Raw genomic sequence first — 24,112 nt, 5'->3', positions numbered from 1 at the left:
CGGCTAAAATCAAAGAATAGAAGATGATAATGAAATATTCACATTTTCTTAGAGTGTAAGCTTTATATTTAATTTCCTATATTTACTTTTTCTTGGAGATGATTTTTTTAAAAAAAGTACGATCCTTCAAATTTATATTTCATAGCACTATATTGGCAGCCAAGGGAGACAGAGGGAAAATTGACTTTGAATATTCCATTAAAAGTGTTCCCCCCTACCATTTTATATCACTGAATGTTTTCTTTCAGTTTAAGACTTGGTGTATAAGAAGGGTGATTTCTATTTGATAGTATTGAGATTTCCTAAAAACTATTAATTTACACTCTCTATTGCTTGAAGTTATGAACACATGACCAGCCTACTCTTCCAGAAGTAGGAAATGGCCAAGGAATAAACAACTGCATCATTGCCTGCGAGACAATGGATAAGCCATAATTATTCATCTCTTTTACTTATGTCCCAGAAATACACTAACTTCCCAGGTCACCTGACATGTAAGGGATGTGCTAAAATCAAAAAAGATATGCTCTTCTCTGTATTTCGGTGAACCTAAGGATAGTTGAACCAAGGTGGTATTAAGTGCAGTCAAGAATATTAAATATCTCCAGTAACTTAATGAAAAAAAACTTAGAGGAAGAAAGTGTGGTAAGTAGAAAAATTTTGAGTGCCTACAATGTGCCAAGCACTGGTAAAGGGAGTGTGGTGGCATAAAGCCCCAAACAGCAAAAAATATCTAGTTTTTGCCTTTGAGCTCTCTAAGTTCAGTGAGAGAGACAGATGTGAATTAAAGATTCATTCAAATAAGTAAAGTAAGTTAAGGAAAATATATTGTGCTTTGAGGGAGTATTAGTGGGGAAATGATTTAGCTAGGAAAGTCATGTGGTTTAATATTTATTTTGCAAATGTGTATTTTGTTTCTCCATCTAAATTTTAAATACCTTGAGGATGGGGACTGAAACCTAGCACAATGCTTAATAGATACTTGCTCACTTAATGAAAGTCTTTGTGTTTCCTCTATCTTTTATAGATACTTAGCAGATTTTGGTATATAGTAGGCGCTCAGCAGATTTCTGTTGATTGAAAGGTTGATTGAAAGGTTGACTGAATAGGATAGCATGGGTTCTGTAACTAGGAAAATCTGGGACCCTCACAGGATTTCCAGATGAAAAAGTTTTTTTGCCTGCCTCATAAAATCTGGTGGTTCTCTAGGACAGCTCCCTTCAAATGGTGATGCAGGTTTTTCCATCTTACAGCTGTGCTGTTTTCACACAGGACCTCCATATTCACTGTGAGAGGAGAAGAGAGAAGGTATAGAGGTCTCACATCCCTCTCATATGCCGTCCCCTACGTGTCATATGTAGAATCCCATTGGCTGTAACCAGTCACATGGTTCTGATCTGCCTGCAAGGGAGGCTGGGAAATGTAGTCTTGTCTAGACTCACAAGAAAATGAAATGGGACTTGCGGCAACACATTGCTTGTCTCTACCTCACTGATTATTTTGGGTGGTTTGCTGAAGAGGTAAATAACTTTGGGACATAGTCTGCCTACTTAATTAGCAGAGATTAGAATCAGAAGTTAATAAAGGCACGTGAGGTGGGCTGAGAGGTGACCGTGGTGGGGTGTGTTCTCCTTTTGTACAGTCATACTTGTTCTGAAAGGGTTCACTCGGGCAGGGGAAACAAACACAGGACAGAGAAATTAAGCTCCAGTGGGTATGTACAAGGAAACTAGAAGAGGAGGTCATGTCTGCAGCAGTCAGAGGAAGAGGCCCAAGTAAAGCACCTGAAAGGTCTGGAGAACATGGTGCTTCTTGTTCTTACCTTCAGCTAAAGGGGCGCCTGGTTTCGCTCAGGCACTAATACCCCAGTCACGATGCCCTCAGCCGTGAGGAACCAATGATTCTACTCAAAACCTCTTACATAAGGAAAAGTAGCTCCGTATAATAAGTTCCAAGTTAAAGAATTGGGGGAGGTGGTTAATTCTACAGCCAGCGGTGATCCAGAGTCAGCTATGTCTTTGCTGTGTCTTTGTCTTCAGACTGACTCTTCTTGTGGTTGAGGATGCTTGTAGAAAGTTCCCAGACAGATGGGAGTGGGAGGAGAGGTTCAAGAGGGAGGAGACATACGTATACCTATGACTGATTCATGTTGATATATGGCAGAAACCAACACAGTATTGTAAAGCAGTTATCCTCCACTTAAAAATAATTTTTTTAAAAAGCTCCCAGACTCCAAACAGCCATAGGAGAGGAAGGAGGGTGTATCTTGCTTAAGTCATATATTCACGTAGCTGAGATGTTTTAAAAGCACTTAACAATGTTCAGTGAAAAGCCTCCCTTCCTCTGTGTCCCACCCGCAACATAAATATCAGCATTAATAATCTTTGGTCTATCTTTCCAGGGTTCTCTTAAGTATATGCCAACCGATAAGAATATATTTTCTTATTTCCCCCCATCTTTTACACAAATGGTCATATACTACACAAATTATCCTACAATGTTCTTTTATCATCTGAATATACTGGAGATCTTCCCAAACCAACATGAAATCTTATCATTGATTTTTGTAGCATTATAATATTTCATTGTATGTGCTGCCATAATTTATTGAATTAGTCTCTTATTAATATGTGTGTTGTTTCCACTCTATTACATTGTGTACATGTGTATGTACTTAATATCTGTACTTTTTTTTTCTGTTACATAAATGCAATGGTAAATATCCTTATACATAAAGGGTTTCATAGAGTGAAAGTCTTAATCTCTAGTTAAGTTCTTAGAAGGTCAAAGGGTATTTACATTTATAATTTTTATTAGTCTTGGAGCTTTTTTTTTTACAGTCTTCATTTTTTAAAATTATATTTGTTTTTGGCTGTGCTGGGTCTTCATTACTGTGAGGGCTTTCACTAGTTGCAGCGAGTGGGGCCTACTGTCTAGTTGCAGTGTGGACTTCTTACATTGGTTTCTCCTGGTGCAGACCATGGGCTCAATAGTTGTGGTGCACAGGTCTAGTTGCCCTGTAGCATGTGAGATCTTCCCAGACCAAGGATTGAACCTGTGTCCTCTGCTTTGGCAGGTGGATTCTTAACCACTGGAGTACCAGGGAAGTCCTAATGTGGAACTTGCGAAGTAGGATGTTTCAATAGCGCTCTTAAATACCTTAAAGTTGTCTCAAACTTGACAGCATAGTCCTTTGAGATTTTTCAGGTAGGTGTGTACTTGTAAGACTGATTATCACTTGAAGACATCTCTGTAGTCGCTTAGTCCAATTATTTTTTTTTCTCTGTGGGTTAGGAAAGGAAAACCCCTGTTAGCCAAATAGATAATCCTTCATTACCATTAGCATTGATTTGGATGGTTGATCAAGGGAGTCAGCCCAGAGGCCTTGAGAGCTAAGTAAATCTTAAGACGTTGCAGCCCCATGTTGCTCAAGTCAGTGACGGTGCTCAGTTACTACCGTGTGGGTATGGTACAGTGTAGTCTGTCCACGAGCTGGCAGCAGCAACCTGGTAGTTCCTCTCCTAAGAAAGTCTTGAAAGCCAGACAGCAAAGAAATACCAAGTGAAAACAAATTTAAAATGCTATTTATAAATAGTATTTTAGGTTAAAACAGGCTAGAGAGGAGTAAGTGAATTGAAAGAAGTATGAAATCTCTACACTCAAAACATTATTTAGAGAAATGAAGGAAAACCATATTCAACATATCGCTGACTTTCCCTTTTTCTGTTCCTAAACATACTTTCAAGACTGCGCTGTATTATAAAGCAAGGAGCTGCTTATAACACATGGTAATCATTGGATTGCTTTTCATTTTGTAGTTGAACTTCAATTGCTCACCAGCAGATGGCGCTCAGCCACCAGATATTTGACAGAGCAGCTAATTCCTCCTACACTTAGAATTCTTAGGTTTTGTGTGTTATCCCTTCCCGTCGTCCTCCTGCCTTTCAGGTACCATGTCATTCACACTTAAGGCAAAAGAATTGTTCCCTTTGGTTTCATTTGCTTGATTTTAGATTGCCTGGACGACTCAAGAATTTCTCATTTCAAATTGAGAAATGAAGCCAAAATGATTTCTGATGGCCTTTCGACCCTCCATTTGTGTTCTTCTATAAACTGTTTATTGCTCAGTTATGTCCAACCCTTTGTGACTCCATGAACTGTAGCCCACCAGGCTCCTCTGTCCCTGGAATTCTCCAGGCAAGAATACTGGAGCGGGTACCATTCCCTTCTCCAGGGAATCTTCGTGACCCAGGGATGGAACTCGCATCTCCTGCATTGCAGGTGGATTTTTTTTTACTGTCTGAGCCACCAAGTTAGCCAACTGTTTTATTAAATTTTAAATATAATATTAAAGCTTCCTATTAGTAGACTTGGCCAACAGTGAACAGGGGAAAACTGAGAGTGGTTTAAAATTAGCAAATTGTTTGGTTGCAGTAGATCTTTAGGTTCTGCGGTGAGACTTTCCTTGAATGATGTGTAAGTGATTTTTTTCTTGTTTGAGTTCTTATTGTTCTGAACTAATACTAATTAGTTTAAACTAATTGAATAAAGATTATTCAATATAACCAAAAAGAAAAATGAGTATTTACTTTTCAGAAGTCAGTGTTAGGTATTTCTTCTCCCTGGAATGCCAGCTCTCTGAGGTCAGGTTTCTTTTGTTCTTGGCCAAGCCCCTAGATTGATGCTGGCCTCAGTATTTGTGTGTGGGAGGAATGGATGGATGGATGAATAGGTAGATGATACAGAAAGAACTAGACAGAATACCAGACCTAAAAAAGTGAGCTGTCTGGCAAATAGCGGCTACAAGTAGCTCGTGGACTTTCTTCTGATCACTTAGTATTGCAGTAACAGTGATATTCGATTATCTTAATCATCAGCCTGCTAATTTGTCAACATGGGGCCTGTGTACTTGTGGTCAGCATGTAGTCCCCATCTTCCACCTGGGTGGGGCGTCTTGGTTTCTGCTGAAGAACGCACAGGTGTGTGTCAGATTGTAGTTCCATGTATCCCTTGAGGAGGAACTAGGACTCTGTTTAATTGCTGAGCTGTTGTTTAAGCTGGTGGTAAAGAATCCTGAGTGGTAAAGAATTCTTTTCCCCAGTGGTAAAGAATCCTCCGGGAAGATCCCCTGGAGAAGAAGATGGCAACCCACTGCAGTATTCTTGCCTGGGAAACCCCATGGACAGAGGAGCCTGGCGGGCTTAGTCAAACCCGACTTAGCGCCTAGCCAGCAACAGCAGCCGTGGATCCCCAGCTCATGATTGTGACGGAACAGTTTTACTTTGGGGTTGTTGTTGGGAGTTACGTTGCAATTTGAGAAAATCCCAAAAGGAAGTGAAACATATCCCCAAGTTGTGTCGATTCTCCAAGTCACCCAGTTTGGAAGTCTTGATCCTCTGTAGTCATTCTGCTCACCAGCACTTGTGGAGCTTTCCTTTGGATGACTGGGTGAATTGTCCCATCCCCGCTGTCCCATCCTGCCACTCCCCTCATCCTGACCGCCATCCCCTTCTGTCTACATGGCGCTAGCCTACCTCCCTGACTGTGGCCCCTCCTCAGTGTAAGCCAGCCTGGATATTGCTGCCAGATTTTTGCCTCCAAAGAATTTATGCCAGAGAAACTATTGCTGATTGAAATTTGAGCCTCTGTACATCTTTATATTCACGGAAAGAAACTCACTGAAAAAGCTTTGAGGAAGGAATTGCCCTTTCATACCACAGTAGCATTTTCACACCTACAGGCAAGTCTAGTTACAAAGCTCTGCAGATTCAATTCAGTTCGCTGACACCCTAGAAATACCATCTCTGGTCCTGACTGCGAACCTCTCTGTGGCCTGTGAATACTCAGACACTGTTTTTTTCCAGACAAAACAAACATTTTATGTAGTTACTTTGACATCTTTTGGAAATGCTAAGAAAAGCGGCTTCTTGGAATTCACTGCTTTTTCAGTGCTCCATTTGGTTGATAAAAACATCCTCCTTGTGAACTCTGACGAGCTTCAGCAACATGTGTCAGCAGAAAAATGCGGACCATCTACACCTCCCCCATATTAACTTAATAAGATGCATCGTTCACTTTTGGGGAGAAAAATGAAATATTTTTACAGTGTCAGAAGGGACTATGAAACCTTTTGGTAAAATCTTTTTTAAGACATATCTAATGTATTTAGTAACGTGGCATTTATTTGACATGTTCCATTTATTAAATAAGTCCCATCTTGAAAGACTATAGAGTAAAAATGATGGATTTATTTTTAAAAACATTTCAGACCTAATCGGGGGAGCATGGTAGTTAGCATTTCCATTCCGTTTTAAAAAAATATTTACTTATTTGGCTGTGCCCGCTCTTAGTTGTGTCCTGTGGGATTTAGTCCCCTGACCAGGGCTCTAACCTGGGCCTCCTGCACTGGAAGGGTGGAGTCTTAGCCCCTGGACCACCAGGGAAGTCCCAGCATTTTCTTTCTATAACTTACTTTTCAAAGGAGAAACACTCCTTCATCGTCCTTCCAAGAAGGGGTTTTAGCTGCAAGGTGTCTTAGTGACAGAATTCCCTTTCAAGTTAAAATTCCCTGCATCTGCTTGAACAGCATCTGTATCTGCTGCTAAACTCTTGAAGTCAGGTAGCAGTTGTTTCCTTTTGCTTTCTTCTTTTTTCTTTTTATTCTCTCAAGATAAATGTTAAATACCCCTCTCTTTTTGTCTCTGTTGCTTAAAGAGCTCAGTAGGTTTCCTAGTTCTGTTTCACAAACAGATTCTGAATGCTTCTTCTCCAGCATACTCAGAGGAACTGGTCCTGGGGATAGAAACATGACTGTCATGTGGCCTCTTTCCTTCCAGAGTTCATAATTTAGGAAGGGAGACAGATGAGTAAATAACTAACTACAACCCTGCTTGATAAATGCCACGTCGGAGGTTTTGCGCGAGGTGCCACGGGAGCGCCCTGGAGTGATTGATTCAAGGGAAGAGGGGGGTGAGGGTGGGAATCGGGAAAGACTAAGCAGCAGAAGTGACATCTGAGTTGAGCCTTAGGGGATGAATAGAATTTTGCCAGATGGACAGGGGGTGGGGGTGGGGACCCTCCAGACTCATACAAAAGCATGAGAGTGTGGAAGTTTGTGCCTTTGTCCGGAGACCTGGTGAGCAGTCCATAGGTGTGGAAGGGGGTTTTGGGAGGTGACATAGCCGATATATCACTGGGGCCATATTGTAAAGCTTAAACTTAACCTGTAGCTTCTAGGAAGCAGTGATAGTTTTAAAATAGGCAAGCTCTTGGGACTTCCCTTGGCAGTCCAGTGGTTAAGACTGCACACTTCCAATGCAGGGGGCACTGGTTTGATCCTTGGTTGGGGAACTAAGATCCCACATGCTAAGTGGTGCAGCCAAAAATAAAAAAATTGGAGAAATCTGTTTTAGAAAGATCACTGTGGCAGCAGAATGTAAGATGATTTGAATGGGGGTGACTGGGAGCAAGGGGGCCAGTCAGAGGCCATGAGCATCTTCTACGGCAGAGATGGTGCTTTTCCGAGCTGAGGCAGCAGCAACATGGATGGACACAGGGCATGGACTTGAGGGCCACCTCCTGCAGAGGCCTGGGGAGTTGATGAAATGTGGCCAGGGGTGGGAAGAAAGGAAAACGGTCTAGGTGACTCGGGAAGGCAGCCATGCTGCTAAACAGAGAGGATGGAAGAAGAAACTGCTTATGGGGTGAAAGAAGTGGATTTGACTTTGGGTGTGTTGAATTTGGAGTGGAGTTCTCAGCTGGAGATTCCTAAAGGAAAAGCTGTAAATGCAGAGAGAGCGAGCTGGTAGGGAGATGTTGTGGGTACAGAGAAATTTGAAAGGATGAACAGTTGAGGGACCTGCTTTGCCTGGATTTTGATATGTGTTTTTTTTTTTTTCTTTTTTTGCTTTGATCTGTTTATGTGCCATTCCTTCCCCGCTCCCAGATTCTGATTGTGCCCTGCTAGGGCAGGGGGCCCCCAAGTAAGAATCCAGCACCATGATGAAGGGAATGAACCATGACTGACTGCATTTGTGTTGGTGTAGGTCCATGGTCTAAACACTACTAGTGTCTGTCCCTACAGCCCAAAACCACAGGAACAGATAACACAGCCCAGAGAGACGATACAGCCAGAAGCTGCTGCCGCCAAGTCACTTCAGTCGTGTCCGACTCTGTGCAACCCCATAGACGGCAGCCCACCAGCCTCTCCCGTTCCTGGGGTTCTCCAGGCAAGAACAGTGGAGTGGGTTGCCATTTCCTTCTCCAATGCATGAAAGTGAAAAGTGAAAGTGAAGTCGCTCAGTCGTGTCCAACTCTTCGCGACCCCATGGACTGTAGCCCACCAGGCTCCTCCGTCCATGGAATTTTCCAGGGAAGAGTACTGGAATGGGGTGCCATTGCCTTCTCCACAGCCAGAAGAGAAAATCTAAATAGAATCCCTGAGGCACACCACTATTTAAAGGGTAGATGGAAGAAGAGGCACCTGCAAGTTAGAGGACATGCTGTGGGAGAGAGGGGTGTGAAAGGAGCCGAGGGAGGAGGGCTTTCCTGGGTAAGGGAAGACGGTCAGCAGTGACCAGTGGCCAGTGAGGCCTGGAGGACCAGCAAAGTGAAAATGGATGAGGCTTTGGCAGCAAGGAGGTTACTGGTGAGAAGAGTCTTGGCAGAGCTCCGGAGGTGGAGTCGGATCCTGGGCTGAGGAGTGAATCCTGAGGGTCAGGAAGCAGAGCTGGTGAGCGTGGGCCATTCTTGAAGGAAGTCTGGCTGTGAACAGGAAAGAAGGCCTGAGGATTTATAGAATGAGAACAGCCAGTGGAAAGCTATGATCTCAAGACTGTGGAAGTGTGAGGCTGGAAGACGTGGAGGCTCACTCTGGCCGCCTACCTTGGAAGCAAGTCTGCTAGACCCAGGCCCCCCTTCCTCCGTGTCTCACCCCCTCCCCACTTTCATCCTGGGCATGTAGATGGCACATGTTTTCTGCTGAGAAATCATTTATTCATGTTGTTATCCTTTCCTGGGGTGTGTTTCCATGTCTTCCTCATAAAACTCAACCTTACCTGTGTGGGGTCTCCTTGCCCATCATGAAACCTTCGCTGAGATGGTAGAAAGAAAGGCCTTTGGATTTGAAGTCAGAAGATGTGGGTTGAACTTTAGCTCTGCCACGAAGCATGTGACCTTGAGAAAGTGACATGATGTCTCTTTACCTTGATTTTTCTTGTCATAATACCTGCTCTGACTTATACACAGGCCTGTTCAACGATTCGGATGACATTGTGTTTGTGAAATGCCACTGAAATGGCAGCGCACAGGGCCGCTGTGTTAGGTTACGCTTGCCTAGCTTCTCGTCTTACTGATTTCATTCATTCAGTTGTGGGTTTTGCTGAATAAATTAACTCATTCCACTTTTTTTGTTTGTTTGTTTTTCTCCAGTGCCTATTCTGCCAGGCACTGAGGATATAGTGATGAATAAGACAGTCCCTACTCTTGTGGAGCTTACCGTGCAGAGTGGGAGGCAGGAAAATAAATGTGTAGCATACAATTGCTGGCTGTTTCAGTGCTGTAGAGAAAAACAAGGCAGGCCGAGGAGGGGGAGAGCCCAGAAGTTACAGGGAAGGGTACTGTCTTAGAGGGAGCCGTCGGGGCAGCTTCTCTGAGGACACGACATTCGAGCAGAGTAGAATGAGCCAGAGAACAAGGCCACATGACCATCACGGGTGACGAGAGCCTTAGCTGTGGCGGGGGGCGGGGGAGGTAGCAGATGCAAAGGCCCTGAGGTGGGAGTGAGCTCAGTGTGTCCTAGAAACGACAAAGGAGCTAATGTCACGGGTTAAAGATGTTGCATTTTACGTGAAGGGTGATGGGAAGGCCCCGAGAGGCTGTGGCAGAAGAAACATTATCTTTACGGTGGTGGCTCTGGCAGCTGGTGGGGAGTAGATTGTGGAGGGTGGGAGCAGAAGCAGGAGGCGGGAGTGCCAGGGGCAGGAGCAGTGGAGCAGAGGAGAAGCAGGATTTTAGGTATGTTTCGAAGGATTTGCCAATGGACTCAATGCTGTGAGGCACCAGAGAGTCAAAGTTGATTCGAGGGTTTGGGCCTGAGCTGATGATGATTCCGTGGTCGTCTTGAACTGAAATTGGGAAGAATGGGGCAGAGGAGAATGGGCTTTGTGGGGAAGTTGTCTTTTTTTTTCTCTGTTCTTTGTGGAATTTAGCTATAATGAGAAAAACTTCCATTAAAACTGAAAGGATCTTAAAGAATCTTAAAGGTCTTACATCTTAAAAGATCTTAAAGGTCTTCGAATTCAGTGATTTCCAAAGATATAAAGACGTCTTCTGCAGGATTATGAAGAATACCTGCCTCCGCCTGCAACATGAGTCTTTCCCGCTCACCTGCCAACCCCACCGCCAATGAGGGTGGCGTGCTTCTCCAGAGTGGGGCTGGAGTGGAGGCTGAAAACCACTGACCCACTTGGTTTGCTTGTCTTGTGGCTGAGAAAACCATGCTGAAGAGGTTATTGGAATTGCCCAGGGATGCAGGGCTGGCTGTTCTCTTATTTCATTTAAGAGTTCCTTCACGTGTGGTTAGTTTCTCTTTTCCATTTGATTGTAAACTCCTTAAACTCTAAGATTTAAGATTTTTCATAGACTTACTTTCTTCCCCAGAATAGTACTAATAGGCATCTATCCTAAATGTTAGGTTTTAGCACCTGATGATGAAAAGAAAATCAAGTCTCCTGCCCACAGTGGCACTTGCGATTTTATCTACTCTTGTTAGTAAAGTCATATCCATCATTCATTGAACTTCCCAACAGATTTAAGGCATCAGCAAAGTACAGACATGCAAGGGAGAGGGCAAAGGGGAGGGGAGCAGGGAGAAAGTGATAGTTCAGCCTCGAAAAACTGAACCAAAAATTTGGAGTCAGCTTAGAAAGAAGGCATTAGGGACCAATTACCACTTTGGGAAACTGCATTGTCGTTTACTATTGCTTTTTTATTGAACCGTGTGAAAGTGAGATCAAACAGTTCTTCCAGCGTTTAGGACTTCTGCAGGACTGAATTTAGCCCTGGGAAGTCTTTGCTGTATGTCTGGTGGTTGATGTGTGTTTGATATTAATATTAAATTTTGCCTGTGTTGTGCTTTTATTCTCCAACAGGTTTGAAATTTTTTTTTCTAGTACCTAATTTTATTTATTTGTTTTTGGTTGTGCTGGGTCATCGTTGCATCAAGAACTTTCTCGAGTTGCAGAGAGTGGGGACTACGCTCTCATTCCAGCGTGTGAGCTTCTCAGCAGCACTGGCTTCTCTTGTTGTGGAGCACCGGCTCCAGGGTGCTCGGGCTTCTGTAGTCGCAGCTCTAGGCTCTCTTAGAGCACAGGCTCAGTGGTTTAACACCTGGGCTTATTTGCTTCGGCAAGTCTATGGGATCTTCCCGGATCAGGAATCAAACCTGCTTTAGCAGGCAGATTCCTTATCACTGAGCCACCAAGGAAGCCCCTCTGATAGGTAATTTAAAACTAGATTTTAACTACTGAAGGCTCTGATTCAAATTGTCTGATTTTGAGAATACTAAGACAATTTTCTTATATTTTTCCCCCCTAAGAATTTTTAAAATTATGCTCTATGTGTGGCAAGGGCTGCAAGTGGGACATTCCAGCATTAACTTTCGAGGAGTCTGCTGACCACTCGGGTGCAGCATGCTAATTTGAAAGGAAGAGCATGGTGATAAATGCACTTCAAGTTTACTTTATTCACCTCTGACCCACCATCCTGGTTTCTGGCACTCGTGTTTGCAACGGTTCATACATAATATCCCAGGAGCCATGTGGGTTACGAGAGGGAGTCAAGATTAAGACGGATAATTCAGAATTTGTGTTATAAATGCTCGGTTGTATTCATTGAATTGGTTTTGAAACCTACATGTGTTTCTCTCTGTGAGTAGCCAGATTCCCTCTAATAAGGAATTCAGTGGTCATTTTTTATGCTATAAGCTGTCACGGCAACATTATATCTTCTTGAGAAATAATATTTGTGCCTTTGGTGCCACCTAGCCCGTGAGACAAACTTTGTCTCAATAGAAAGGCCACTTCCATTTGGCCTTGATTTTCTGAAATTTAAGACCCTCACTTATGATTATTGACTCAAATATATCATGGAGGATTAGTAAGAGTATTAAGTGTCGCCACAGTCTCCTTCACAAGCTGTAATTCTCCTGGGGACCAGGCTCGGGCCTTATTCATCCTCGTATCTCTTCCAGCCCTGAACACAGTTGCTGGCATAAACCAAGGATGCAATAAATTGCGGTCGAAATGAATTTTCAAAGCATGCGAGGCTGGCCCCCTCTGCCCCCGTGGGAGCGATTTGCGGCCGAGCTGGATTTTTTGAGCTATGTAACGCATTCAATCTTCTTCTTAGGTCCAGCCTGATGACTGGAGGGGCCAAGCGAGGAGCACCCAACCCTTGGCTCTTGGAGGAGCCGGAGGAGACCAGAGGCTTGGGTTTTGATGAAATCCGGCAACAGCAGCAGAAAATTATCCAAGGTACCAAATACCCCAAGGGCGTGGGCTCAGAAATCCGGTTGGGTTTGTTTTTTTTTACCATAGTCTCGGATGTTCCCAATACCCATTGAAAATCGGAGGGAAAACGGTTGGTCTCAGAGAGCTCTTGGCACTTCTGTGCCTCAGGGTACCTGGGGATTAGACAGATGCTGTCATCCATCCAGGTAGCTGGTGGAAGTAGGGATTCTCTCCTGGGAGAGGGACAGAGTGCAGCTCGGAGTCTGGTCATCCCAGGTGACTCGAGGCATGGGCCCCTTCCTCCTCTCCATGATTAGGGCTCATTCTCCAAAGAAAAGACTCCATTTTTTTTTTTTTTTTTGTATATAAGTTAGTTTGACTTTTACTTTCAAGTTCATCTTACCCAGCTGGCTTTTAAACCTGCTAATTTCTTCTGTTAATTTCAGAAGTAATGCATGATTGTTATACAACATTCAAACAATGTAGGGATATATAAAATGAAGAGCTTTTTCCGTATTGTTCCTCCGATCTCAAACTGTAAACAGATTAACACTATATGTTTCCTCAGGCTTTTTTCTGTATGTACATGCATGCATACTATATATTCAGTATAAGCACATGTATGTTTTGCATAAGTGAGATCATAATATAGATATTTCTACAGCTTTTTTTTACTTAATATGTATGATAGACATTTTTTGATGTCAGTGTTGCAGATGTTACTCCTGCTAATTCTGTTTGAAACACAGCTTTATGTAGGTCTAGCTGACATCATAAATAGCACATATATGAAGTGTATGATTCATTAAGCTTTGACATATACATACACCTTTGAAACCATCTCTGCAATCCAGATAATAAGCATAATCATTACTCCTGATAGTTTTCTTCATTTCTGTTGGTAATTCTTACTGTTGTCCTCCCCACATACCCAGATAGCTTTGTGTTGCTATAAATTCGTTTCTGTTTTCTCTAATTCTGTATAAATGGACTCATACAATATGGGCTCTTTGTGAGTTCAGGGGTGGGGTGGTCTGGCTTCTTTATCACAGGGTAATTATCTTAAGATTCATCCACAGTGTTCCATGGGTCAGTATTTTGTTCTCTTACATCACAGAGTAGTAATCCCTTGTATAAACTGACAACAGTCTGCATATATGTTTACATGTTGACGTATGTTTTGCTCTGCATGTGTGGGGAAAGAGCTATATGGAAACTCTTTGTACCCTCCTCTCAATTTTGCAGTGTACTTAAAACTGCTGTAAAAAACAAAAGTCTCTTTAAAAAAAAAAGTAAAACCTTTTTTATGCACAGATGGCATTGACCATTTGTATAGAAAATCCTACCGCAAAACTATTCATTAGTGAGTTTAGCAAGGTTGCGTGATCCAAGATCAGTATACAAAAATCATTTGTATTTTTATATACTAGCCACAGCCAGGAGTAGGAAGGTATAAATGTCATTAATAAGAGACCAAAAAAACATGAACTACTTAGGGATAAATCTGGTGTTGAATTTAACTCTCTGCCAGATCTGTCCATTTCTGAGAGGAGTGTAGAAGTCTCCAACTATGATAGTAGTTTCAGTCACTCAGTTGTGTCCAACTCTTTGTGACCCCATGGACTGCAGCATGCCAGGCCTCCCTGTCTATCACCAACTCCCGGAGCTTGCCCAGACTCATGTCCATTGAGTCGGTGATTCCATCCAGCCATTTCATCCTCTGTCACCCACGTCTCCTCCTGCCCTCAATCTTTCCCAGCATCGGGGTCTTTTCCAATGAGTCAGCTCTTTGCATCAGGTGGCCAAAGTATTGGAGTTTCAGCATCAGTCCTTCCAGTGAATATTCAGAACTGATTTCCTTTAGGATTGACTGGTTTGATTTCCTTGCTGTCCACGGGTCTCTCAAGAGTCTTCTCCAACACCACAGTTCGAAAGCATCAGTTCTTCAGCACTCAGCTTTCTTTGTGGCCCAACTCTCACATCCATACATGACTACTGGAAAAACCATAGCTTTGACTAGATGGACCTTTGTCGGCAAAGTGATGTCTTTGCTTTTTAATATGCTGTCTAGGTTAGTCGTAGCTTTTCTTCCAAGGAGTGAGCATCTTTTAATTTCATGGCTGCAGTCACCATCGGCAGTGATTTTGGAGCCCAAGAAAACAAAGTCTGTCGCTGTTTCCATTTTTCCCCATCTATTTGTCATGAAGCGATGGGACCAGATGCCATGATCTTAGTTTTTTGAATGTTGAGTTTTCAGCCAGCTTTTTCACTGGCTTTATCTGTTTCTCCTTGCATTTTTATCTTTTTTTTTTTTTGCTTCATATAGTGTGATGCTCGGTTGTTAGGTACGTACACATTAAGGATTGCTATGTTGTCTTGGAGAATTGACCCCCTTATTATATAATACCCTTTTTTACCCTTGATAACTTTACTTGCTTTGAAGTCTGCTCTGTCTGAAATTAATGTAGCAACTCTTGCTTTCTTTTGATGACTATTACTGTGGTTTATCTTTCTCCATTCATTTGCTTTTAATCCATATTTAAAGTGAGGTTTCTTTATATTCAAAGTGAGGTTTTTCGAGGCCACATGTAGTTGAATTTTTGATCTACCCTGTCTTTGTCTTTTAATTGGTGTAGCTTTGTGTCTTTATTTCAATCTGCATGCCTTTTATTTTTCTTTCTTGCCTTATTACACTTGCTACAACCTCCAGTATAGTGTTGGAATGATGAAAGCAGACATTCTTGCCTTGTTTCTAATCTTATGGAGGAAATAATTCATTTGAAAGCCAGATGTGAGTTTTTCTTGGTTTGGTTACTAGATATTTCTTTCTAAAAATATTCTTGAGATTTTGTTTTTTCCCTCTCCTGGGATGCAGTTATTTGGGTCTTGCTTTGCCAGGTGGACCAGAGCAGTGTTTATTCTAGAGCAAGGGTCAGCAAACCATGGCCTGAGGACCACATTTGGCCCACCACCTGGTTTTGTATGGTCTGCAAGCTAAAAATGGTTTTTCCATTTTTAAACGATTGAAAGGAGCCCCAAAAAGAATATTTCATGACTTGTTTAAAAAAAGTGTAGTGTTCATAAATAAAGTTTTATGGGAGCACAGCCATGCTCATTCATTTATGTATTACTGACCGATGCTTTCCTATGATGAAAATAGGGTTGGGGCAGCTGCAACAGAGATCAGACGAACCACAAAGCCCAAAATATTTGCCGTCTGGCCCTTTGTAGAAAACGTTTGCAGACTCCAGGCCAGAGGTTATCTCCCTCACTTCTGTGCCAGAACGATTTTGTGTACTCTCTGAATTATGCGATGACCTGTTGAGTGGGGATTAGGAGTTATGTCTTTTGATTGGTTATGTCTTATGTCCAGTTCCTGTGAACTCAGAGTTATTCCCTCTAAGGTTTTCAGGTGGTTCTTTCCCCGGCCTCAGTCAATTTCCTCACACATGTGTCCTGATCATCACTTGCCTGAAGTCTCAGGATGGATCCCGTGCAAATCTCCCATTTTCTCCCTGCACAACCCTCTGCTTTCTGGTACTGTGCCCTGTATACTTGAGCCACCTTGACCTGTTTTTCCTTTTTTGGATTCTCCTCAATCTGGGAAGACTGCTGGGTGCCACCTGAGATCCACCTTCCCCACGCCATGGCCTGGGACTCTCAAGCCAATGATCTGGGACTGAGCTTCTCTCATTTGTCTCCCAGATCTCAGGGATCACCGCCCTTCCTTTCCTGACATCTGCATCTTGAAACTGCTGTTTTGTATATTTTGCCTGTGGTTTTGTGTATTGTTTTGTTTTCTCTTTGTTTGGGGCCAGAAGTAAATCTGCTCCCTGTCAGCCCCTCTTGTCCAGAAGCAGAAGTCTAACTCTATTTTGAACTCCATTTTCACAGTGAAATTATCTAGCACGTGAAGTCTTGGTCCTCCTGAATCACTTTATTTCCATGGTATTTCACCCGTTATCATGTCTGAAGCAAAGTGAAGAAGCTGAGAACAGTGTAGCCTTGCACGTAGCCCAGCTGTTCATTTGCAGTGATTTACTTTTCGGGATTCATGGTTCCTGAAAGGCATGTCTTGATAGCTAATACTCATGAAGTTTCTGGGCATTGTTTTTTTTTTTTTTTTTTGCCAAGAAAAGCTGTTTTCAGTCAAGAGGAGTTATCTCTGCCACTGCCAAGGTGCCTCATTCAGAAATCGCTGTGGGCTGGGTGTGAGAGGATGCTGCACGTAAGTGTGTTGAGTCTCCCACAGTGAGAGCATCCTTGCTGAGATGCCCACCCTTTGGAAGCCGGCTGGCCTTTGGGGTTTGTGGGGTGGGGTTGGGGAGTGAAGGAATGGAGGAGAGGAGCACTTACTACAGGTCAGAATGTTTTTCTGCTCTTCCCTTTGTGTTTTGAAATGCTCTATCCTTCCTTGCTTTCCGAGCAAGCTGTCTTTTCAAGGATGAGCGCAAAAACAGAAGTTCTCTTTACATGAAACCCTCATTACTCTTTTCTCTGCCTCAAGAACCTTGGGGATATGTGTGCTGAGATTGCCATGGCCATGCTTCCTGGCCAGGCCTGCACTACAGAACCACGAAGGGTCATTTCTAACTTTGCCTGTGGCATCTGTTAGCCTTTCTGTACTTGCATTGACCTTTAGAAAACACTTGGAAAATCATCCTAAAATAACAGGTTTCTGGTGGAGCTTAGACTCAAGGCAATGAATGCCTTCCTTTCCTGATCTGGAGGCTAAGCCTCCTTACTGCCAGTTAGACGGCCTCAGTTTCTATGCTTCCTGTGCTATAATTTGAAGCACAAATGGGCATTTGGCAGAAGATGGGTGAGGTGATGACGGTAACTGGATCATTCCTGGTGGTCCAGAGGTTAGGACTCGGTGCTTTCACTGCTGGGGTCCAAGTTCCATCCCTGGTTGGGGAACTAAGACCCCGCAAGTTATGTGGCACAGCACCCCTACCCCATGCCCATCGCCCCCAAATCCCTGAAATAAAACAAGGGAAACTGCCTTTTTGGTCGGTAAAGACCTTTGTCTCTGAGTCAGGTGGTGGGTGGATGGCGGACCTGGAAGAAGGTGTATCACTTAGCCTTTCCCCAGGAGGTCTCTGTTGCTGGGGCTTTTAATTAGCTCCAACTCTTCTTACCATAGTCTACAGATGTTGTTTCTTGATTCTAGCAGAAGACTGTGGATGAGTTATGGGTTTCTGTGTTTTTAGGTCTTGTAAGTATTTCCGTTGAAATAGTGGTGGGGAAAGTGACTGGCAGGGCTGTGGTGTACCTTGGCATCATCCAAGTGGCTCATCTTTGAACCCCTGGATTCATAACATCACAGACAACTCTCTTTCAAGATACCCTTTCTTACAGCTGCCACCTAGACCAAGATTCCTTCCCCCAAAATCTTTAAACAAAAACATCTGTTCTTAGAACTTGCTCTAAGAGTCTTTCCAATGTAGTGATTAACTTTACCCAGCTTGACCTCATCTTCTCCTCATTCGTTCCTTACTTCCCCTTCTCCAGGGAAAGTTCCTGTATGTCAGATGTGGGAATTTCCATCGCTCCTCTCTGGGCACTGGACAACACAGCCTCAGCTACTTTTTCTGCTACCTAAACTCAGAGGGCTGGCTAGTGTTGACCAGAAGTCGCTCCATACATATGTAGCAGAGACTGTCTTTATTTCTTCTATAGACCTAGAGGACCCTCTGTGGTCATTCCTTGGTTTAAAGACATTGATCAAATACTTGATCTGTTCCACCAGTTGGGCTCAGAAGTGGGGCAAAACCATAGGAAAAGAAGACACAGCCTCAGCCCTTGGGGCTCTTGCCATGTGCTCAGTCAAGGGGCCCGAGATTGCCATTCTTAAGAATGTTCCTTGGTTTTATTTGCTCGCTAAAATGTTGGTAACTTTTTGCTGTTGACAGTTTCAAACATGAAAGTGAGAGAGTAGGCTAATGATTCCATCTGACCCATCAGTTGTTTCAGCAGTTGTCAACTCATAGCCCATCTTGTTTCATCTATATGTCTACCCACCTTCCCATCCCCGGGATTATTTCTTAAGCAATTCCTAGACATTATACCATTTCACTGGTGAATGTTCCAGAATAGATCTCTTAAGCGTGTTTGTAAAAGATTCTTGTTGTCCAGTCACTAAATCGTGTTGGACTCTTTGCAACCCCATAGACTGCAGCATGCCTGGCTTCCCTGTCCCTCACTATCTCCTGGAGTTTGCCCAAGTTCATATGCATTGAATTGGTGATGCTATCCAACCATCTCATCCTCTGTTGCCCTGTCTCCTTCTGCCCTCAATCTTTCCCAGCATCAGGGTCTTTTCCAATGAGTCAGCTGTTCGCATCAGGGGGCCCATGTATTGTATCTTCAGCTTCAGCATCAGTTCTTCCAGTGAATATTCTGGGTTGATTTCCTTTAAAATTGACTGGTGTGATATCCTTGCTGTCCAGGGGACTCCTGGGAGTCTTCTTCAGCACCACAGTTTGAAAGCATCAATTCTTTGGCATGCAGCCTTCTTTATGGTCCAACTCTCACACCTGTACATAACTACTGGAAAAACCATAGCTTTGACTAGATGGATCTTTATCAGCAAAGTGATGTCTCTCCTTTTTAATACACTGTCTAGGTTTGTCATAGCTTTATTCCTTTATATAATCAAATAATCCAGCCAGATTGTTTGATGTTCAGATTTCTCTGATTGTCCAATGATTTTTTTTCTTTTTAGGTTGTTCAGTTCAAGATCTGAATATAGTCTGTACATTGCAACTAATTGATATGTCCCCTAAGTTTCTTTAATCAATATATGCGTTTGCCAACTCTCTTTTTCTTCGCAGTTTGTTGACAAAACAAGGGCTTTTGCCCTGTAGTTTCCCACCATCTAGGCTTGCTATTTGTTTTCCCATCTACTATTTAATGTATTCCTCTGTCCTGCATATTTTCTGTAAATTGGTAGTTAGATTTAGTGGCTTGATCAGAGTCATGTCTGTCATTTTTGGCAGTGGTACATTATGATGACCTTCCCTTTATTTTTAATCTGTAGCCACCAGATCATCCTCCCACAATTATATGACATTTAATTAGAAGATGGGTTTTCTGCATGTCTTAAGACAGGAAGTGTTCAAACACCTAACCATTCTGAAGAGATTTTTCAAAAAATGATTGTATTAATTTTCTGTTGCTGCTATAATAAATTAGCACAAACTTGATGACTTAACCAACCTAGACAGCATGCTAAAAAGCAGAGACATTACTTTGCCACAAACTTGATAACTTAACCAACGTAGACAGCATGCTAAAAAGCAGAGACATTACTTTGCCACAAACTTGATAACTTAACCAACCTAGACAGCATGCTAAAAAGCAGAGACATTACTTTGCCAACAAAGATCTGTCTAGTCAAAGCTATGGTTTTTTCAATAGTCATGTATAGATGTAAGAGTAAAGAAAGCTGAGCACCAAAGAATTGATGCTTTTGAACTGTGGTGTTTGAGAAGACTCTTGAGAGTCCCTTTGGCTGCAAGGAGATCCAACCAGTCAATCCTAAAAGAAATCAGTCCTGAATATTCATTGAAAGAACTGATGCTGAAGCTTAAACTCCAATACTTTGGCCCCATGATGTGAAGAACTGACTCATTGGAAAAGACCCTGATGTTGGGAAAGATTGAAGGTGGGAGGAGAAGGGGATGACAGAGATGAGATGGTTGGATGGTATCACCAACTCAATGGACAGGAGTTTGAGCAAGCTCCGGGAGTTGGTGATGGACAGGGAAGCCTGGCATGCTGCAGTCCATGGGGTTTCAAAGAGTTGGACATGACTGAGTGACTAAACTGAACTGATGACTTAAAATACAGATTTATCATCTTACAGTTCTGTAGCTCAGAAGTTCAATACAGATCAAGGTGCTGGCAGGGCTGGGTTCTCTTCTGGAGGCTCCAGGGAAGAATTCATTCCCTTGCTTTTTCTAGCTTCCTGACACTACCCACATCCCTTGGCTCAAGGACCCCTTCTTTGTCTTCAGTGCCAGCACGTTGCATCTCTCTGGCCCTTCCTCATAGCTCTCTCTGTCCACAGCTGGGAAGGATTCTGTTTTTAAGGACTCATGTGATTACATTGGGTCCCCTTGGATAATCCAGAATAATCTCCCATCTCAAATCCCTTAACTTCAATCACACCTGCAAAGTTTCTTTTGCCCTGTAAGGTCATATATTCAGAGGTTCCTGGAATTAGGAGGTGGACATCTTCAGGGGGTAATTATTCTTTGTAGTGCAACGGTCGTTCAATTTTTTAAAGTTAATACCATAGTAACATTGAATTATGATTAATAGAGTATGGTGTGTTACAGATGATCTGTTGTGATATAAAGCCTTGGGCTGTACATTGGGTAGGACAGGATATAGTAATGAACTGTCATTATGATATCATAATAGTTTACAGGGTTCCAGTCTAAGTCTCTGCATGGGTCTTGATAATTGTTGATATTTTTGCAAATAGCAGCATTTATTTTCCTTGTCTCTAAGATGACTGTACCACCTCCATTTAAGAAATGCTGCCTCAAGACTTGCAGGAGCTCAGGTCATCACAGGCATTATTATTACATGCACAGCATCTCTGTTATCTGGGCTGTCTGTGTTTCTGAATTATGGGATGAAACTGTACTGTAGCACTTAAACATCGAGAGGAAGTACTAAGTTCTTATAGAAATGATTTGAGTGGAACAGAATTTTTAGCCCTCTTTCTGTTTCTCATTAGCAAGATAACCTTTAGGTGATTGAGGCAGGTAATGAGTCGAGGTTAAGTGAAAAGAGTGTAATATAGGTATTTTTCATTTATAATCTGTGTCTGTGATAGGTAAAGCAGCTCCAGGGCTTTGATGATTTTTTTTTTTTCCTAATTGAAGATCATAGAGGAATCTCCTTTTTTCTTCTTATATATTGTTTTACCTTTTAATTCATACTGACACTTGACCCTCAGTTGTATATATAGATTATTTGGGAGATGCATTTGGAATTTTCCAGTAACATCGGTCATCCTATAGCAGCACTAGGTTGATGATAGATTTTTCTTGGAGTCCATCCAAGAGGTTGTTACTGAAGACCAAAAGGACCTCATTATAAAGTGATTTTGCTATAAAATGGTCCCATGGAATGATCCCTAGAGACAGCAGTTCATTTGTATGGTTAAAAAAAAGCGCATCGTGTCAAAAAATGTTACTAAAGGGTCCTTACCACACACCATTAGTTTAAATAAATTCCAGATGAATTAACAAGTTAAATGTAATGGCTTAATTCCATTAAAAAAAAAAAAAAACTAGGAAAAACTATGCAAGGAAATGTTAATGTGATCTTGGGCAGAAAGACCTTTGTGATTTCCCCTTCTATAGATGTGAAACAGACATTTTGAAAACCCCAACAAGTGAAGCCGCGAATGGCAGAGTGCTTGGTGGAAAGAGTCGTTTGACTCAGCCTTGGAGTGTTGTTTCCAGTGCACCTGCAAGCAAAGGAAAAAAGTACAAAGAGACGGAGATTGCCTAGAGTTAAAAACAAACTGTTTTAAAGAAAAGATCTTGAGTACCTTGAGTGCTTTTCTCTTTGAAAATCTTAAAATCTAGAAAAATAACACATTTAAACAAGATTTTTTGGCCACACGATGTGGCATGCAGGATCTTGGTTCTCCAAGCAGGGATCGAACCCACGGCCCTTGAAGTGGAAGCACAGAGTCTTAACCACTGAACTGCCAGGGAGATCCCAAAAAGTAACACGTTTTATTTAAAAGCAAAAATACTCTTTTACTATTGTATATATTGTTTTGTATTCTACTTTTTTTTTTTTTTACTTAATAATGTTATCATGAACTTCTTTTGAAATCAAAATATACTTGTAAAGTATCACTTTTCATGGCCATTTAGTGTTTTAGTCTATGTGCTAAGTCTCTGTGTTCGGGCATGAGGTAGTCTCTGATTTTTCACTATTCCAGATGCATCCATCTGGGCCCAGTCAGGAGAAAACAGTTTGAATAAGGAAAATTTAGTGTACAGAATTATTAACTATCACAGGGGGCTAGAGTAAAGAGGGATTAGCCAGCAAGAAGTGAAGAGACAGAACTAGCAGGTAGAAGGTATAGTCACTTCTGTGCAGAGACGGGGCACCCCCGCCACCCCAGGGCTGAGGTGCAGATCAGGTTGAAGGGGGTGCAGCTGAGGTTCACTGGGTTGCAGAGAAGTTGCTTGCTTTGGTGCCAAGCAGGGGACCAGGAAATAACGTGCCCAGGGAGGCATCTAACTGGTGGCCCTCTGATCTAAACCTGCCCCAGGAGGGGGTGTGTTGGGAGAAGTTGCTTGCCTTGGGGTGCCGCTGGTTACTGCACACGGAAGGAACTGTCAGCACCCAGAAGCCTGTCCGGAGGGCAGGCTGGAGCCAGGAAGGAAAATTCGTTCCCTCCTGCAGTGTCTCTGCAGTTTGCTCCACTGACAAAGCTGGTGAAGGAAAAATTATTTAAAGGACCCAGATCCATTTTCTCAGAGTAATCAAAATAAGGGAGAACTTGGAGCTAAGAAGCATTAAGTTGAAAAGCCGCAGAGGAAGCAGTATTTTAAGGAATAGCCTTGTATCGATTGGGTTGGCAAAAAAATTCACTTGGGTTTTTCTGTGCCACCTGGTAGAAAAACCAGAATTAACTTTTTAGCCAATCCAATACATCATTGCATACCATCCAAATGTTTTCTTGCATATATTCCTAGACACAGAATTGGTAGATATAGAAGTTAGCACAGTTCACTCTATAGAAAGATACATTAACTATCCCCCCATGACTTAGTACTTAGGAGCTTCTTTGCACTTTACTTAGCCCAGGGTGTTAGCAATCTTTTTAATGCTTACAAATCTGAAAAGTCAGAAAAAAGCTTCATTATTCTTTGATATCTTTAAAAAATTAGTAGTGATGTTGGAACTTTTATGTCTTTTTCTTTTTTATTCTTCTGTGCATTCCCTGTCTATATCCTTTGCCCATTTACAAAAAAAAAAGGAAGATTGTCTTATTGATTTCTATATGCTCTTTATTATCAGAAAGTGTAAACATTTATGTAGTCAAGTCTTACTCATTTATAATATTTAAAATTTAATTCATCTGGAAATTATTTTCGTTTAAGGTCTGAAGTGTAGGTATTTAACTTTTTTATTTTGTTCCAATACTGTTAACTATTTTCTCTTTTTTTCTGACTGATTTCAAATGTTTCTTTGATCATGTATTGAACTGTGTTCCATGCCTGGGTCTGTTTCTGGACCTAAATTGTTTTCCTTAGGTTTTTAGTGAGTTAACTGCCTTACTTTTTCTTTCAGAACAGGATGCAGGCCTCGATGCCCTTTCCTCGATCATAAGTCGCCAGAAACAAATGGGGCAGGAAATTGGGAATGAACTGGATGAGCAAAACGGTAAGAACGTGTCTGACGTTGATCAGATTTGCCACTGAGTACTAGTGCTGAAGGCTTGACTGTTTGTTAAATGACTCTAATATCACAGAGCACCTAAAGTAGCTTAATGTCTATGGATATTATAGTTTAATGCAATTGAGGGTGGTCTGCGGCTGATTTAGATTGTAGTTACT

The 24,112-nt window shown here is 42.2% G+C and overlaps 1 protein-coding gene across 1 annotated transcript in view; it reads left to right on the top strand.

Annotated features, from left to right (window-relative positions):
• Positions 1–24,112, top strand: part of STX8 (syntaxin 8) — a 199,445-nt gene that overhangs the window by 32,566 nt on the left and 142,767 nt on the right. Inside the window, exons 5-6 of the mRNA XM_068978553.1 lie at positions 12,409–12,533; positions 23,847–23,939. Coding sequence (XP_068834654.1) covers positions 12,409–12,533; positions 23,847–23,939 — 218 coding nt within the window. The remainder of the gene's footprint in view (positions 1–12,408; positions 12,534–23,846; positions 23,940–24,112) is intronic.

The sequence above is a fragment of the Capricornis sumatraensis genome, chromosome 8 (assembly GCF_032405125.1).
Source record: "Capricornis sumatraensis isolate serow.1 chromosome 8, serow.2, whole genome shotgun sequence".
Taxonomy (NCBI): Eukaryota; Metazoa; Chordata; class Mammalia; order Artiodactyla; family Bovidae; genus Capricornis; species Capricornis sumatraensis.
The sequence above is the reverse complement of the archived record's forward strand: the minus strand, read 5'-3'. Positions and strand labels throughout refer to the sequence as shown.